This window comes from Heptranchias perlo, chromosome 11 (genome assembly GCF_035084215.1).
Source record: "Heptranchias perlo isolate sHepPer1 chromosome 11, sHepPer1.hap1, whole genome shotgun sequence".
Taxonomy (NCBI): domain Eukaryota; kingdom Metazoa; phylum Chordata; class Chondrichthyes; order Hexanchiformes; family Hexanchidae; genus Heptranchias; species Heptranchias perlo.
In genome coordinates, this window is record NC_090335.1 from 60,787,786 (window position 1) to 60,806,072 (window position 18,287).

Below are 18,287 nucleotides of genomic sequence, written 5' to 3' on the forward strand. Positions count from 1 at the left end.
CCACACTTGATCCAGCATTGCCATTTTGACAAGGGTGACCCAGGCCCCCGCCCGAAGCAGGCAGGAGCCTCGTTAAAGTATTTAAATTGGGGTCCTATGGCCGCAACAGGACCCCCAATGCCATTTTCACTGGAAAAAGCAGAGGTATTGTGCAGTGTTAGACTCGCTCAGTACTACTAGGTGGTACAGGCATGAAACGGCATTTGGAAATGCGATTTAAAGGAGCATTCATCTGTAAGCACATTGGAACCTGTTTGCAATTTACCCGGCTGGATTTTTTCCAGAAGTTACAGCCTTGGAAAATGCTGTGTTTCTGCTTTACATTACAACAGTGACTACACTTCAAAAATACTTCATTGGCTGTAAAGCGCTTTGGGACGTCCTGAGGTCATGAAAAGCGCTATATAAATGCATGTCTGTCTGTCTCTGTCTGTCTGTCTGTTGGTCTGTCTTTCCTACTTTCCTTCTTCAAAAAACTCAGAAGGACTTCCCAGTGCTCAATACTGGAATCATCCTGGCCACTCTGCACTGATTGGATGAGGAGGAGGAAAAGCCGCAGCAGCAGGTCAGGAAACCTCATGGCGCTGCAGTTGGGGCTGTGAGGAAACCACAAAAAAAAGAGGGCTACTCGCTGGTATCCTTACCCTGCCCATTTGGCTTATAGGCCCAGAGTCACCGACCTCCAGTTTTCTGAGGAGCAGTGGGTCAGGAAGAGGCTGCACTTCTCCAGAGAGGCTGTCACAGACCTGTATGGTCTCTTACACCAAGATCTGCAACCCACTCTCCCAGTTGGCCGTGCATTGCCTGTGGCAGTGAAAGTAGCTACGGCCCTCAATTTTTCTCTCCTCGGGCTCTTTCCAGGTGATATCAGTGTTTCAACGGCATTACCATCGCTGAATCCCCCACCATCAACATCCTGGGGGTCACCATTGACCAGAAACTTAACTGGACCAGCCATATAGATAATGTGGCTACAAGAGCAGGTCAGAGGCTGGGTATTCTGCGGCAAGTGACTCACCACCTAATTCCCCAAAGCCTTTCCACCATCTACAAGGCACAAGTCAGGAGTGATGGAATACTCTCCACTTGCCTGGATGAGTACAGCTCCAACAACACTCAAGAAGCTCGACACCATCCAGGACAAAGCCGCCCGCTTGCTTGGCACCCCATCCACCCCCCTAAATATTCACTCCCTTCACCACCGGCGCACATTGGCTGCAGTGTGTACCATCCACAGGATGCACTGCAGCAACCCGCCAAGGCTTCTTCGACAGCACCTCCCAAACCCGCGACCTCTACCACCTAGAAGGACAAGAGCAGCAGGCACATGGGAACAACACCACCTGCACGTTCCCCTCCAAGTCACACACCATCCCGACTTGGAAATATATCGCCGTTCCTTCATCGTCACTGGATCAAAATCCTGGAACTCCCTTCCTAACAGCACTGTGGGAGAACCTTCACCACATGGACTGCAGCAATTCAAGAAGCGGCTCACCACCACCTTCTCCAGGGCAATTAGGAATGGGCAATAAATGCCGGCCTCGCCAGCAACACCCACATCCCATGAACGAATAAATAAAAAATCAGTGTTATGAGTTAGTCCGCAGTTCATGCCTGCATTAAGTATGTCGTTTACAGCCTCTTTAACAAGGCCAATCAATTTATAAAATTCCCCATGGTCACCAGCAGCGAGCAGGAAGGGGCTTTAGGGTTTTCTACCATAGTAGGCTTCCTCCAAGGTCAGGATGTGATTTACTGCACCCATGTAGCTACCTCTCAAAAAGCCAGAAAGGGTTTCTTAATGTTTAGCTGTGTGTGATCACCGTCTGTGCCAGCTTTCGTGGCAGCTATCATGACACCTGCTTATTGCGCTAATCCTCCCACCCCCCCTCCAACACACACACTTTGACCCAGCTCAGCAAGCCAGAGGTTGGCTGCTTGGGGACAAGGGTTTTCCTCATTATAGCTAGCTCATGACACCTCTACGAAACTCACGCTTGCCGGCTGAAAGGTGATACAATTTGAGCTGTGGGACCACTAGAACCATCATCGAGCAAACCATTGGACTGCTCAAACAATGCTTTTGATGCCTGGACAGATCTGAGGGGTTTCTGCAATATAACACAAAGAGCATCCTGCAGTGTGATTATCTGCTGCATTCTGCACAAATTTGCTGTGCAATGGAGACAACAAATGAAGCCTTCACAGCAAGAAGACCTTCCACCATCTGATGAGGAAGACCCCAACAACAGCAAGGATAGAATAAAAGCGAGAGGGCAACAGTATTACCCTGCTCCAGAGCTCCTCGACAACAGTTGAGTAACCAACGATTCAGTTGATCAACTGCATCCTCTCAACCTCAAATTAACAGTCCTCGACACCATCTCTACCAGCCCTTCCACCCTGCCTCAAAGTGCTTCCAACCTCTTACCACCACTGATATACATGACACCTGACACTGCAGTAGCTACTACAGAACCACACTGCAAACAAATTTGTAATTTCTAACAGATTGACATTTTAATGGCTGACACATCTGGCATTAAACAATATTTTGCAAAGAACTTTTTAACAACAGAAGTTTGATTAGGTGTGTACTTAAGATGGTTGTACCTGAAATGCTGATTTTTATCCTACGGATGATGATGTTGAAGTTGCAACTTCTTTCCTCTTACATTTAAGATGGTTGATATATCTCTTATTTTAATCAAGCTGTGTGTGTTTTGTCATGTCTATAGCCACAGTGTGACTTGCCTGGTTATTTCACACTACTAGTATATCAAGCATCAGAGCCTTTAGATGCTTTTCAGATATCGCCTTTCTTAACTTTCTTTGATCATGATCCATTGTAATATCATTATGCGATTTATGCTTCAATAAGAATGCATTTCTAGTGGTTACAGACAGATCAGAACTGTTTGTTTGAACCCATTTTCTATTCATGATTGTTCATCAGCCGTAATTCACTTGACTTTGTGGAGCTGCAAATGTTAGTTTTTCATAATATTCCAATTTTATCAGTGTATTATTCTTGTATGGAGATAAGTAATCATGAAAGATCAGTACAGCAAAGCAATGGAACATGTTTCTTTTAAAGGAGGCTGGTGTGGAAACATGCTGGAGAGTGTTATCTGAAATGAAATGCCATGGATTCCTCGTACATGATGTGAGCATTATAAATTGAGCCAGTTTATATCTATTAACTGACATGGTCAGGATATATGCTTTTAATCCTGGAGAGAAGTTTCTAAACTATCATCGGGTACTTTCCAGGCTTCATAATGAGATTCCTTTAGAATTTAACAACTGTTACTTTAATCGATGTAACCACTGTTTGATCAGACTGTGCTCTTATTTATTTCTCACTTGAGCTTTTTTCAGTTTAGGTTCTAAATGTACGGTAGCCTGGTACTGCAAGGTGGCCAAATTATTAGGCTGCAAAGGTAGCCATCCAGTGGCTGACCAGACCAGAATTAGCAGATGAAAATTATTAGTTTGAAAATAGTTTTTATGGATGGCAAATTCATTAAAAATACACTTGTCTGTCTTAACTTTGGTAGAAAAGCTGTGGAAACTCTGCAAAATGGAGCAAATTCTGTTTATGCCATTTTGAATATGGCAAGAAAAGTGAAGGATAATAATAAAGTTTTTTTAGTTGTAAAAAGAAAAAAGAGAGATGGAACGGGGCTGCTGAAAGTGGGATTAGTTGAGCACATGACGGCTGATAAATGTTTTTCGCTTCAGTTTTTACCAAGTAGGAGTCAGGTAACTTATTTGATCTGGAAAGGGAACTAGAAGGTGTTGCAGATTTAAGTTGTGACACCATCCACATGACTACAAGCATGGTTGCTGAACAGCTGTGCAAACGTAAGGTAAATAAAACTCAGGCACCAGATAAGATGCTTCCAAGAATCCTTAAGGAACTAAGGCAGGAAATTGCAGGAAATCTGGCTCACATTTTCCAGAAATCACTGAATACTGGAGAGGTGCCTGGGGCCTGGAGAAAGACGGACGTTACTCCTATTTTTTAAAAATGGTAGCAAAAGAAACTACAGACTATTGAGTTTTACATCCGCTGTGGGTAAAGTTATGGAAACCCTTAATAAAGATAAGATCATGAAGCACTGGATAAAAATAAAATCATGAAAGAAAGCCAGTATCGGCTCATGAAGGAGAGGCCTTGCCAATCTAATTTACTGGATTTCTTTGAGTGTGAGACAAAGAAACTTGATAGAGATAAAACAGTGTATATAGTGTACTTGGACTTCAGTGAGACCTTTGATGCAGCTTCTCTGCAATGGCTGGTACTGAAAATAAAGAAAGCAGGAATTAGTGGAAACATTTTATAATGGATACATAATCGTCATCAGCCTGGGAGAATGTTATAAGTGGGGTCCCACAAGGGTCTGTTTTGGGACCTAGTTTTGTTTAATATCTTTATAAATGACCTGGAGCTAGGAGTCACAAGTACTGCGGCTAAATTTGCAGATGATACAAAGCTAATTAAGATGGAAGACTGCAAAGCTGAACAGGATAAACTACAGGAAGATTTGAATATAATTGGGAAGACAGGTGGCAAATAAAATTCAATGTAGAGAAATGCAAAGTGCTTCAAATGGGGACAAAAAGTATAGGAAGGGATCATTACTTAAATGGAAAAAAATAACATGCATGGAAAATGAAAGAGATCTGGGGGTCCTGATTGACAATAAATTGAAGCTATTGTAACATTGCTTGGTGACTATGAATAACACACATAAGATATTGGGATATATTAAAAGGTCAATATTGAACAAAATAGTGAAGTAACCCTGACGCTTTATAAATCATTGGTGCAATAGCACTTGGACCGCACCAGTTCTGGTCGCTCCAGTACAAAAAGGATTTTGCGGCTATTGAAAGGATACAGAAGAAGGCAACCAGACTGATTGAGGGGTTGGAGGGAATGGATTATGACAGGCAATTATGTATTTTGGGTATATTCTCACTGGAAAAGAAGATTGAGAGGTGATATGATTGCTATTTTTAGGATTCAAAAAGGATTAGATAATGTAGACCATGACCAGCTGTTTCAGCTTGCCCAGGATAGTAGAGCCAGAGGACATGGCCTGCACTGGAAGGGGGGTAGATTCAAAACTAATCTATGAAACATTACTTCAGTGAACAAGTGGTACATCTATGGAACAAGCTCCCTGGAGAGAGGGTGGAAGCAAATAATGTTGATTGATTCAAATGCAAATTAGTAAATATTTTGGGATACAGTATATGAGTAATTTGAGATATGGGGGGTAATTTTAACCCCCCCAGAATGGGTGGATTGGGGCGGGTGGAGGTTAAAATAATAACTTTTTGGAGTGGTACCGCATCCCAGCTCCAACAAGCCCACTTCTGGTATAACCCGGGCAGGTTTGTCTGCGTGTGCATAACAGATACCAGGAAGTCCCGCCCCCACTTAAAGCTGGCAGGCCGATACTTAATGGGACAATGCACCTCACTGAAATACTTGAGGTACTTAATATTTTGTGTATTACAAAAGTAAAATGAATTTAACCTTACCTGTTCAGGTTTTCCATCATTTCCGATTCACGTCAGGTGAAAGCAGGTGGGAAGAGCCGGATCCATGAGGTGAGTGCCTTTATAGCAGTGCCTGTGGACTCAGAGGAGCAGGAGTGCTTCATACAGGCCAAACAAGCTCAACCAACCGACAGGACCCCTGCGATCGCCACCCCCCCCCCCCCCCCAACCCGATCTCCGATGCAGGCCGGCGACCCCCCCCCCCCCCCCCCACCGATCCCCAACGATGGCTGGCTCCCCTGATGTCATCCACATCCCCCCACCCTTCGTTTTTTTTTCCCCCCAGCACAATGATCTCTCCCTCCCTCCCGTCCCCTCTCTGATTTGCAGCTCCTTTCACAACCAACAGGCAGCCAGCCTGTCAACCTGGCTGCCTGGCGCGTGGGAAGCACAAATACTCACCTTCAGTTGATTTGTGATCGCAGATTGCAATGCACTCAATTCACTTCCAGGTTTCTCGCGCAAGAATCCAGTATGGATGCGTGGGGTACCCGGCTCCAAGTGAAAATCATGCCCATGATGATATATGGCAAGTGTAACATGCTTGGGAGGAACATGTGGCTTTGGGCCTATGTTTCCCAAACCTTTTATCCCACTGGGGGTTTTCCTCTGCTTATGTTTGCGTCTGTTGTAGACTAGTTGATAAAAATTGATTGCCATGATTATTCAACAGTACCATTATTGTTGTATCTTAAGACTACCAGGATGGTGGAAGATGAACTAGATGGACCTTGGTCTTTTTTTGTCTAGCAATTCCTATGTACCTAATTTTATTTATAGTAAAATCCCAGTTTCAAATTGCTACATTTTAGCTTTAGACAGTGACCCTTTCAGGCAGTGCATTCCAGATCATAACAACTTGCTGCGTTAAAAAAAAATTCTCCTCATCTCCCCTCTGGTTCTTTTGCAAGTTATACTAAATCTGTGTCCACTGGTTACCAACCCTCCTGCCATTGGAGTAGTTTCTCTTTATTTACTCCATCAAAATCTTTCATAATTTTAAACGCCTCTATTAAATCTCCCCTTACCTTTTCTGCTCTAAGGAGAACAATCCCAGCTTCTCCAGTCTCTTCACATAACTGAAGTCCCTCATCCCTGGTAACATTCTAGTAAATCTCCTCTACACCCTCTCCAAGGCCTTGGCGACATCCTTCCTAAAGTGTGGTGCCCAGAATTGGACACAATACTCCAGCTGAGGCCTAACCAGTGAGTAAGGTTTACCATAACTTCCTTGCTTTTGTACTCTATGCCTCTATTTATAAAGCCCAGGATCCCATATGCTTTTTTGACAGCCTTATCAACTTGCCCTGCCATCTTCAAAGATTTGTATGTGCGAATCCTCAGGTCTCTCTGTTCCTGCACCCCCTTTAAAATTGTACCATTTAGTTTATATTGCCTCTCCTCATTGTTCCTTTCCAAAAAATAATCAGTTTTGGAATGTTTACTAGTAATGATGGGGCGAGAGTGGACGGTTTTTGCCCCAGGAGTATTGATTGGTGTGTAGTGTTGCTGGTTCTCCATTGTACTCTGACAGTGTTTTCTCTGCATCTTGTAGTAAAAAGTTTTTGCAACTTGTTTGGGAGGTAGAAATTAGAGGATTTACTATTCATTCTCATATCTTAACACTTTTTAAAATAATTTTTCTTTAAGTGATTGTCAAGGATTTATCGTAACCAGAGAATATCTGGCTCTTAGCCTTGGGGCTAAATACAAGACTTGATTTTGTGATAATGAAGTTGATGAATAGGTGAATTAATGAAATGGATGAAAAGACATACTGTAAACAGATGTCTCAGTATCTGATTGTCTTACTTTCATTCTTACTATTAGTCTGCCAGTCAAATTATTGCTAATCAAAGGGTTGGTAATATCATATGACCCAGCTGTATATGAAACCAAATGTAAACTAATTGTTTTGCTATTATATGGTGTATTTATTAGTGTTGTGATTATTACATTACATCAAAGTTCAGAGATATTACATTAGTTACAATATATTGCTTCTGCTTTTTGTGTGACATAGTTTTGTTTTTCAAAAAAATACATAATACTGTTGTTTTTTGTTCCTATAGATTACTTATCCAAAGTTTTACGTAGCCATACAGAGCAAGCTTGTGATGGTGGCCGCCTAAACCTACACTGCCCTCGAGAATCGACGATAAGTATACAGTCAGCATTTTATGGACGCAAGGTACCAAGTTCCCTTTTGTGCCCTAGCTTACGTCCCAGAAACACGGTGGAAGAAAATATAAACTGCACAGCACCAACCACTTTACAGGTAAGGCAAGAATTTATTAGATATTTGTTACTGTCCTAACAATGATACATTTAAATAATAGTAAGAGTAACAAAAATGATTTGGACAATTGTATGCTAGAGTTATGTTAATAGTGGTCATCTTTTAAGATTACATTATTCTTGAATCAAGTGGTTTCAGCATCTGTACATGTCTGTTAGAATCAGTGAGTTTGAACTGCAGTCCGGAATTCAAAGTCATGATAGTTTGTATGGGAGTTATAAAGCTTTCTTCATTTTCAAAATAAACTTTTGTTTTACCCTGCATATCGTGTACTTTTACAGTGGATTCCATTATTTGGCCCATGGACTAACACTTCTGAGATACAGTTTCCAATGACCTATTTTTGGTCTGCAGTGCTTTTCATGATATCATGATATTACCAATTGCCAGTCTCTCTTGTACATGGTAATTATCTGAATTTTAATAACTTTTTAAAATCAATTAATCTATTCCAATACTTTAAAATGACATTATGCATGCCCAAGACATTTTAACAATCCAATCAGTGGACCCAACTGAATAATGCAGGGGTGGCAAATAAGTTATTGTAACCAAGAGATGTATCTTGTTAGTGTCGCTGTAAATTTGCAGTGTTGTAAAAACTGCTCTTCTGCCTTTTGAACAGCTACCTGTTTTTATAACATCCAGTTCATCGCCAAAGCAATTAATTTGCAGCATACATTCACTGGGATGTTACCAGGGATAAGGGATTACAGTTATGAAAACAAACTTGAGAAGTTGGGACTATTTTTGCTGAAGCTGAGAAGGTTGATAGGTGACCCGATAGAGATCTTCAAAATTAGGACGGGTTATGGTAAGATAAATAGTGCACGGAACAGAAAGGTGCATTACACCTGCAAGAGTGCTTCAATGCTGCCCAGCCTGAACTGTTGGTCGAAATTTTGGAGTAGCACCGATGGCAGAGAGGAAGTCAGGCAAAGGCCCAATGAAGAACATTCTTTCTTAGTCTTCTGCTCTGAGGTCAATTCTTATCAAGCTGGTGTTCCTTATAAGGATGTAATTGTTGGAATTTCTTGGGGTAGCCCAGGAACTGCCTCACACACAGCCCCTTGACATGCGGGGTGGGAGGTGGGGGAGGTGTAAGATCTACAATTTTATTTTATTCGTTCATGGGATGTGGACATCGCTGGCAAGGCCAGCATTTATTGCCCATCCCTAATTGCCCTTGAGAAGGTGGTGGTGAGCTGCCACCTTGAACCGCTGCATTCCGTGTGAAGGTTCTCCCACAGTGCTGTTAGGTAGGGAGTTCCAGGATTTTGACCCAGCGACGAAGAAGGAACAGCGATACAGCGATATATTTCCAGGTCGGGATGGTGTGTGACTTGGAGGGGAACGTGCAGGGTGGTGGTGTTCCCATGTGCCTGCTGCCCTTGTCCTTCCAGGTGGTAGAGGTTGTGGGTTTGGGAGGTGCTGTCGAAGAAGCCTTGGCGAGTTACTGCAGTGCATCCTGTGGATGGTACACATTGCAGCCATGGTGCGCCGGTGGTGAAGGGAGTGAATGTTTAGGGTGGTGGATGGGGTGTCAATCAAGCGGGCTGCTTTATCCTGGATGGTGTCAAGCTTCTTGAGTTTTGTTGGAGCTGCACTCGTCCAGGCAAGTGGAGAGTATTCCATCACACTCCTGACTTGTGCCTTGTAGATGGTGGAAAGGCGCTGGGGAGTCAGGAGGTGAGTCACTCCCCGCAGAATACCCAGCCTCTACCTGCACTTGTAGCCACAGTATTTATGTGGCTGGTCCAGTTAAGTTTCTGGTCAATGGTGACCACCAGGATGTTGATGGTGGAGGATTCAGTGATGGTAATGCTGTTGGATGTCAAGGGGAGGTGGCTAGATTCTCTCTTGTTGGAGATGGTCATTGCCTGGCACTTGTCTGGCATGTATGTTACTTGCCACTTATCAGCCCAAGCCTGGATGTTGTCCAGGTCTTGCTGCATGCGGGCTTGGACTGCTTCATTATCTGAGGGGTTGTGAATGGAACTGAACACTGTGCAATCATCAGCGAACATCCCCATTTCTGACTTTATGATGGAGGGAAGGTCATTGATGAAGCAGCTGAAGATGGTTGGGCCTAGGATACTGCCCTGAGGAACTCCTGCAGTGATGTCCTGGGACTGCGATGGTTGGTTGGCCTCCAACAACCATTACCATCTTCCGTTGTACTAGGTATGACTCCAGCCCCTGGAGAGTGTTTCCCATTGACGTCATTTGTACTAGGGCTCCTTGGTGTCTTTTCTCTCTCTCTCTCTCTCCTTCATTGTATGTTTCTGGATAAAAGTATTTGATCTTTGTTTATGTAAGAGAAATCTGATCTCCCCTCTCAACAGAAATTTATATACCACCGGCTTCATGTTCCCGGGCACTGAAAAGATCAGGAATTGACAAGAAGAAGAAAATTAAACTTGGACCAGAGGCTATTGGCCAGGAAATAATAGTAGGGAGCTGGCGACTACAGTGCATGCCATTCAGGGTTAGGTATCTGAGAAGATGTTGGGGAGAGAGGCTGGATCCTGGTCAGGCCAAGGACAATAAGGAAAGCTTCGACAGGACAGGGAGGCGAGGGTCGATTTGGACAGTGAATCCAGATTAGGGTTGCTTTGGACAGGACAGTGGCTGGGTCAAATGTAAACACTGTATGGACTCAGGCTCTTGACATTCTTGGAGGAGAAGGGAGGCTGAGCGGATCAGGACCTAACCAGGTGGAAGAATATTATTTTAAAATAGAAAACTTTAAAAAAAAAGTAAAAATGTAAAAAAAAAATGAAATCATGGCTGCCATATGTATTCTTGTAGGGATCTGATTGGTCCGTAGCATTGACCAATCAGCGACATTAGAGGCACACTATATTGTTACAGATGCACATTAGTTCTTAACCTGAGGTGCTTTTTTTGTATCTGCACTTGTTGAATGAAATAGAATTTCTATGGTGTTTGCAATCCAACGCATTCTTCAAAAAAGCTGGTCTCAATCAAAGTGATGTTTAATCATCTTAATCTTTGTTGCCAAAACAGAACCACTAGTATATTGTATAATTTTCACTTCAGGATGCTAATTTTTTTAAACTATTGCTCTGTTTATAATAAATTTTAATGATGTACTTAATGTTCTTTTTATTATGAATGCTATTTAGAACATATTTTCAATCTAAAAGTAATTAATGGAGTCTGTGCTTGCAGATATTTCCCTTTATTCCTGAACCATGTCTTCTTACTTTCATTCTTGCCAGAAAATACTGGATGAATGCCAAGACCAGCAATCCTGCCAGCTCCCAGTCAATAGGCGTGTTTTTGGACTTGACCCTTGTCCTGGCACCAGCAAATACCTCCGTGTCTCTTACAAATGCAAGCCTAGTAAGTAATACTTTCACAGTTAATGAATGCACATTTTCTTGTCCAACCTTTTCAGTTCAAATTACAGAGTGAAAAGTGGAAATTTGTATAATCAGGGAGGTAAGTTTTATTTGGTTCATGTAATAGTGATAACTATTACATGTCTTGTTCATAGCTAACTTGTATTAATCTGTTAACTTTGTCCCTTGAACAAATTCCCCAATTCAGATTTAAATTATTATTAATAGCTGCCAGCCAATGCAATGATTTCTATTTTTATTTGTTGATTTAATTTCAACCTGTTCTGCCACTCGAGGACTGCAGGGTAAATTCAGTGATTGTGTACTCGCTGTGGGGACTCCCATTCAAAAGGAGCACGGGTCAGAAATTTAGCACTACACTGTTGTAGCCCTATCTCTGTGTTCCCAACGGGAGTGCAGACCGACTGCCTTTACACCTACTTGTCAATTGTTCCAGGTGGGAAGATGGAATGGTTTGGGTGGTGATGTTCTCCAAAACATCCACCAGTGACATCTAAGAGCAGCTGGTAAGAGGAGTGATTCAAACAGAGAGAGCTTGGTCAGTCAGCATCGGTTTTCCATTTCGTCAGGATAGTCTCTGTGCTCCTGAACGTGGCACATATATCTACTAGTTTTATTGAAAAGTTTTTGATTTTTTTTTTCTTCCAGTGATTTTTGTGTTTTAAGATGAGAATTGTTAGTGCTGAGAAGTAGAACACATTTCCATTTTGGACCTACTTTGTCAGCATCAAGTACTCAGAGGTTAGATATAGCACAATTAAATGCAGAGTAAAGGTCTCTCAACCCTGCCTCAACAATTTATCTCACCCCCAGCCTCTGAAGACCACCCCATACTGCACTGGTGTGACATTTTCTAGTTCACAAACTAGCCATCCTGTGGCCTCTGATAATGAGATTTCCAAATAGTACCAATTTTTTTGCTATTGGTTCATGGCCACTAAGAATTGGGTTAAGTCTGCACCAAACTCACAGAACCCTTCAGCCAGCAAAAAGAGATTTTCATCCAATCAGCATGGTCCAGATTTGAGTCCAAGTCTCAGAGGTAAAAGTGCAGTGTACTAATCCATTGCATTATCCAGATCTTTTGATCTACATTTTGCCGTGACTAGCAGCCCTATGAATCAATCACCTGAGCCTCTTTTTTGGAACCAATTGCGTGATGGGCAGGATTGTCACTACAGGTGAATGGTCATACTACACTACAGCAGGCATCGAAGGCTTATTGCAGCGATTCTCTGATTTGTAAAATATGCAAATAAACCTGACCCTAAAAAACTAACCAGGGGCAAGGATTGGCATTTGGAATGGAAGGAACTTCCACCTTGACTGATATGCATCAGGATTTTACTAAAGTGGAAAATCCTGGCATACATATAACTAGCATGTGTGTTACAGATTTTGATTCCAATACATCTATGTTGACTTGTTTGTTAAGAAGCTGGAGCTATGGTGTGGGATGTCAGTATTCCAGTCATTCTTTTCCACCTGATTAAATCGATTTACATTTGGCAAATTTGTGGGAATTTCATAGTGTTAATTTTCAACATGCCATACTACAGCATGTTTATTATCCCTTTCTGTTATATAACATTTATGTGCCACAAAGCTCTGGTACAAAGCTATACAATTACTATCTCCTCTTCTAATATTTTATTCCTTTATCTCTTGACATTTGCCATGTGACAGCAGTAGTGAAGATGCATTCAACACCCTATTTGCTTTACATGTACAAGGAAAAGATGAATGAGTCATGACATAATGTTGTTAACATTAAGTGGCCCTCCCACATAACTGACCATAAATGTTATAAAAATCAAATCAATTTGGTCTAAAACAAAGTCTATGTGGCTAGCCCTATGAGCGCAAAGCAAACCACTTGCAAGCACATCAACAACAACAAAAAATTCTCCCCTAAGATTACCTTTTGTGGCGCTAGAAAAATGACTCAACCTTTTTTCTTATTTCTTTCAACATAAGTTGTCTCTTTGAGAGGATCTAATGAGGATAGGATTTATTAATTATTAAATACAAGAAGCATTTTCTGTGTCCTAATGGCCAGCCTGCACCTGTTATATATAAAAAAAATCTATGGACTGGAAACTCTACCGTACTTCTCCCGGTCTGCCACTGTGACTTTAGTGGGAGGTAGGTGCAATCTTCACAGAGATGGTACAAACGGTTGTTTTCAGACATTTACGCTGTTTCTCTGGAGGTTCCATCAGTCTCCCAATGAAGTTATGATGGGAGACAGGTAGTCGCCCCGCTGAATTTCGTGGCTTATCAATTTTAAAACATAGAGTTAGGAGGAAGCTTGAGAATTATCAGTATGATATATATATTGGCTAATCAGCAGCCATTATGGATTCAGAAAGGGGTGATTCTGCTTGACCAACCTCCTTAACTATTTTGAGGAAGTTACATCCTAAATGGACTGTGGAAATCCCTACAACATAATAAACCTAGACTTCCAAAAAGCATTTCACATAAGTTCCACATGAAAGACCACCAGTTAAGTTCAAAGTGGTAAAGATTCAGGATAAAATTCTGGAAATGGGTAAGAAATTAGTTAAAGGGTAGAAAGCCTTGGAGGAGTTATCTTGGGGTGGGAAGCAACGTTGAGTGAGTGTTCTAGGAATTGGTGTTGCGATCACTCCTAGTTTCTAGTTGCTCAACAAATTAGATTCAGAAATTCAGTTGAAAACTGCAGATGATAGAAGAGGCAGCTCAAGCACTACAAAACGAATGACAAAATATGTCTGTGAGATAGACAATAGTAAAGGAAATTTAATGGGGACAAGTGTGACAGACTGCACATAGGAAGAAAAATGGGTGACATAATTACTCCATGAATGTTGTTGAAATAGGTATGGATGAAGTTGAAAGAGATCCAGGGGTCTTTCTGGACTTGACACTCAACAGCTCCAACCAGTGCAGGGCAGTGATTAACAAAGCAACTAGAATGCTGAACTAAAGCCAAAACAAATCAAAGGAAATCATGAATGTATCAAGTTGTAGTCAGACCATGCCTTAAGCACTCTGTCCAGTTCTGGTCATCAAGACACAAAGAAACATGCAAACTATACAGGCAATTCAGAGAAGAGCAATGAGGTTGATCCCGATCTTCAGAGGACTGAAGAAGACTGGAGAAATGTGGGCTTTTCAGCCTTAGAAGGAGGTAACTGAACTGAGAGTGGTATATGTAAGGTAATTCCAGAAATTACTTCAAATTAATCAGTGACAGTAGGACAAGGGAACACAGGTCGAAACTTGTGAAAAGCAAATTTAGGACGGATGTTCTTCACACAAAGATTGATCAACACATAGCCTAGACTTCTGGATAGAGTAGTGGAAACAAAAAGCTTGAAAGCATTTAAGAAACAATTGGATGACATGATGGGGGGAATTATAGAAAGTTTACGGCACAGAAGGAGGCCATTCAGCCCATCATGTTCGCGCTGGCTGAGAAACGAGCGACCCAGCCTATTCCCACTTTCCCACATTTGGTCTGTAGCCCTGCAGGTCACGGCTGTTCAGGTGCACATCCAGGTATTTGAGTTGAGGGTTTCTGCCTCTACCACCCTCTCAGGCAGTGAGTTCCAGATCCCCACCACCCTCTGGGTGAAAAAAATGTCCTAATTTCCACTCTATTCCTTCCACCAATCACTTTAAATCTATGCCCCCTGGTTATTGACCCCTCCGCTAAGGGAAATAGGTCCTTTCTATCCACTCTATCTAGGCCCCTCATAATTTTGTACACCTCAATCAAATCACCCCTCAGCCTCCTCTGTTCCAAGGAAAACAACCCAGCCTATCTAATCTGTCATCATAGCTAAAATTCTCCAGCCCTGGCAGTATCCTCGTAAATCTCCTCTGTACCCTCTCTAGAGCAATTACATCCTTCCTGTAATGTGGTGATAAGAGCTGTGCGCAGTACTCAAGCTGTGGCCTAACTAGTGTTTTATACGGTTCCAGCATAACATCCCTGCTTTTATATTCTATGCCTCGGCTAAAAAAGGAAAGCATTCCATATGCCTTCTTAACCACCTTATCTACCTGTCCTACTACCTTCAGGGATCTGTGGACATGCACTCCAAGGTCCCTCACTTCCTCCACACCTCTCAGTATCCTCCCATTTATTGTGTATTTCCTTGCCACGTTTACTCTCCCCAAATGCATTACCTTACACTTCTCCAGATTGAAATCCATTTGCCACTTTTCTGCCCATCTGACCAGTCCATTGATATCTTCCTGCAGTCTACATCTTTCCTCCTCGCTATCAACCACACGGCCTATCTTTGTCATCCGCAAATTTCTTGATCATGCCCTCTACGTTTAAGTCCAAATTGTTAATGTATACCACAAAAAGCAAAGGACCTAGTACTGAGCCCTGCGGCACCCCACTGGAAACATCTTTCCAGTCGCAAAAACACCTGTTGACCATTACCCTTTGCTTCCTGCCACTGAGCCAATTTTGGATCCAATTTGCAACATTCCCTTGGATCCCATGGGCCTTTACTTTTTTGACCAATCTGCCAAGTGAGACCTTGTCAAAAGCCTTGCTAAAATCCGTGTATACTACATCAACTGCACTATCCTCATCGATCCTCCTTGTCACCTCTTCGAAAAATTCAATAAAGTTAGTCAGACACGACCCGCTTAACAAATCCATGCTGACTGTCCTTGATTAGTCCGTGCCTTTCTAAGTGACAGTTTATCCTGTCCCTCAGAATTGATTCCAATAATTTGCCCACCACCGAGGTCAGGCTGACTGGTCTGTAATTACTCTGTCTATCCTTCGCTCCCTTTATAAACAACGTTACATTAGCAGTCCTCCAATCCTTCGGCACTACGCCTGTATCCAGTGAAGTTTGGAAAATGATTGTTAAAGCCTCCGCTATTTCCTCCCTGGTTTCTTTTAACAGCCTGGGATACATTTCATCCGGACCTGGTGATTTATCCACTTTCAAAGATGCTAATCCCCTGAATACTTCCTCTCTCACTGTTTATCCCATCCAATATTTCACACTCCTCCTCCTTAACTTCAATCCCTGTATCATCCCTCTCCTTTGTGAGGACAGATGCAAAGTATTCATTAAGAACCATACTCACATCTTCCGCCTCCACACATAGTTTACCTTTTTGGTCTCTAATAGGCCCTACTCTTTCCTTAGTTATCCTCTTCCTCTTAATATAATTATAAAACATCTTTGGGTTTTCTTTGATTTTACCTGCTAATATTTTTTCATGCCCTCTCTTTACTTTCCTAATTTCCTTTATAACTTCCCCTGCACTTTGGAAAGTTTAGAGGAGTATACATAGTATTGAGTTTATGGACTTTATGGTGTTTCTAGATGGAGGAGTTAAGATGGGATGAATGGCTGCCTTCATCCATTTTTATTCTATGAACTCTGTGTATTTCACATGGCAACAAATGCCAAGACATTGTCACAAGATGACAGAAGCAGTTAATGACTACTGCCAAGTTAATGAAAAGAGTCACTTTGAAGCTTGTCATTGTGTTGATGAAATGAGAAGCTGCAAACTTTAGATGTAATTTGTGTACAAAATAAAACTTAGAGTTTTATTTTCTAAACAAAAAATGCATATGTTGCAGTCAGTTGGACATTTAGTAATGATTTAACATTGTGCCTTTTCTCACAGATGAGTACAAAAGCAAAGTAACCTGTGAGGGCAAGGAACTTAAACTTCACTGTAAAAACTCTACATTGATTAACATCTATTCCGCAACATATGGGAGAATGCTAAATGGGAATAAGGCTTGCCCGTCAAACCTTAAACTGCCTGATATAGGTAAGTTATACAGAGATACTGTGTATATTTAACAAAACATTCATTGAAGGAAGTTTGAAAGATTGCTTCTTAAATCAAAGGCTGCACACTGTGGAAAATTGGTGAACACTAAGGATAACTTTTTTGAGAGTTGGAATATAAAACATTAAAATTCTATTTTCACTGAAAGTGGTGGATTAAATCAAAATTAACTGTGAAACCGGTACCATCATTTTATGGCATTGAAGCTCCAGGGTTGGCACCCAAAATGCCAAAACCTGTATCCTCACCTGCAGTCCCATTATCTAAAGCAAAATACTGTGACTGCTGGAGATCTGAAATAAACACAGAAAATGCTGGAAAAGCTCAGCAAGTCAGGCAGCATCTATGGAGACCTTTCATCAGAACTGGAAGATATTAAAGAGTTAAAGTTTTTAAGCAAGTACTGTATTCACTCGAGTTTAGAAGAATGAGAGGGGATCTCATTGAAACATATAAAATTCTGACAGGGCTGGACAGATTGGATGCAGGGAGGATGTTTCCCCTGGCTGGGGGGGTCCAGAACGAGGGGTCACAGTCTCAGGATACAGGGTAGGACATTTAGGACTGAGATGAGGAGAAATTTCTTCACTGAGGGTGGTGAACCTGTGGCATTCTCTACCACAGAAGGCTGTGGAGGCCAAGTCATTGAATATATTTAAGGAGGAGCTAAATAGATTTCTAGACACAAAAGGCATCCTGCTCCTATTTTCTATGTTTCTATGTACAGAGCCAAGGAAAGATGAAGATGGAGAAGGAGTGGAGGGGAGGAAAGAACAAAAGGAAAGGTCTTTGATAGGGTGGAGGGCAGGAGTGATTAAATGACAAAAGGGTTGATGGTGCAAGGCAAGAAAGGTGGCAATGGGACAGGTTAAGAAACAAAAGATATGTCGGGAGTAGCTGTAAATGGCAACAGCAGAACCATTACCAGCACTTGCTGTCCGAAAAAATGGGAGCAGTGGTTATGATCTGAAGTTATTGAAATCAGTGTTGAGTCCGGAAGGTGGTAAAGTGCCAAAACAAAAGATGAGGTGCTGTTCCTCAAGCTTAAGTTGAGCATCATTGTAACAGTGCAAGAGGCCGAGGACAGAGAGGTCAGAGTAGGAGTAGGTAGGGGAATTAAAATGGCAAGTGACTGGCAGATCAGGGTCATGATTGCGGACAGAACAAAGGTGTTCAGCAAAGCGATCACC

The 18,287-nt window shown here is 42.0% G+C and overlaps 1 protein-coding gene across 4 annotated transcripts in view; it reads left to right on the forward strand.

Annotated features, from left to right (window-relative positions):
• eva1c (eva-1 homolog C (C. elegans)) overlaps nucleotides 1–18,287 on the forward strand; it is a 101,456-nt gene that overhangs the window by 49,728 nt on the left and 33,441 nt on the right. For 3 of the 4 annotated variants that reach the window (XM_067993178.1, XM_067993176.1, XM_067993177.1), the window contains exons 2-4: nucleotides 7,650–7,855; nucleotides 11,122–11,245; nucleotides 16,927–17,076. In XM_067993178.1, the coding sequence (XP_067849279.1) occupies nucleotides 7,650–7,855; nucleotides 11,122–11,245; nucleotides 16,927–17,076 (480 nt within the window). The remainder of the gene's footprint in view (nucleotides 1–7,649; nucleotides 7,856–11,121; nucleotides 11,246–16,926; nucleotides 17,077–18,287) is intronic. The other variant, XM_067993179.1, reaches the window with a different exon arrangement.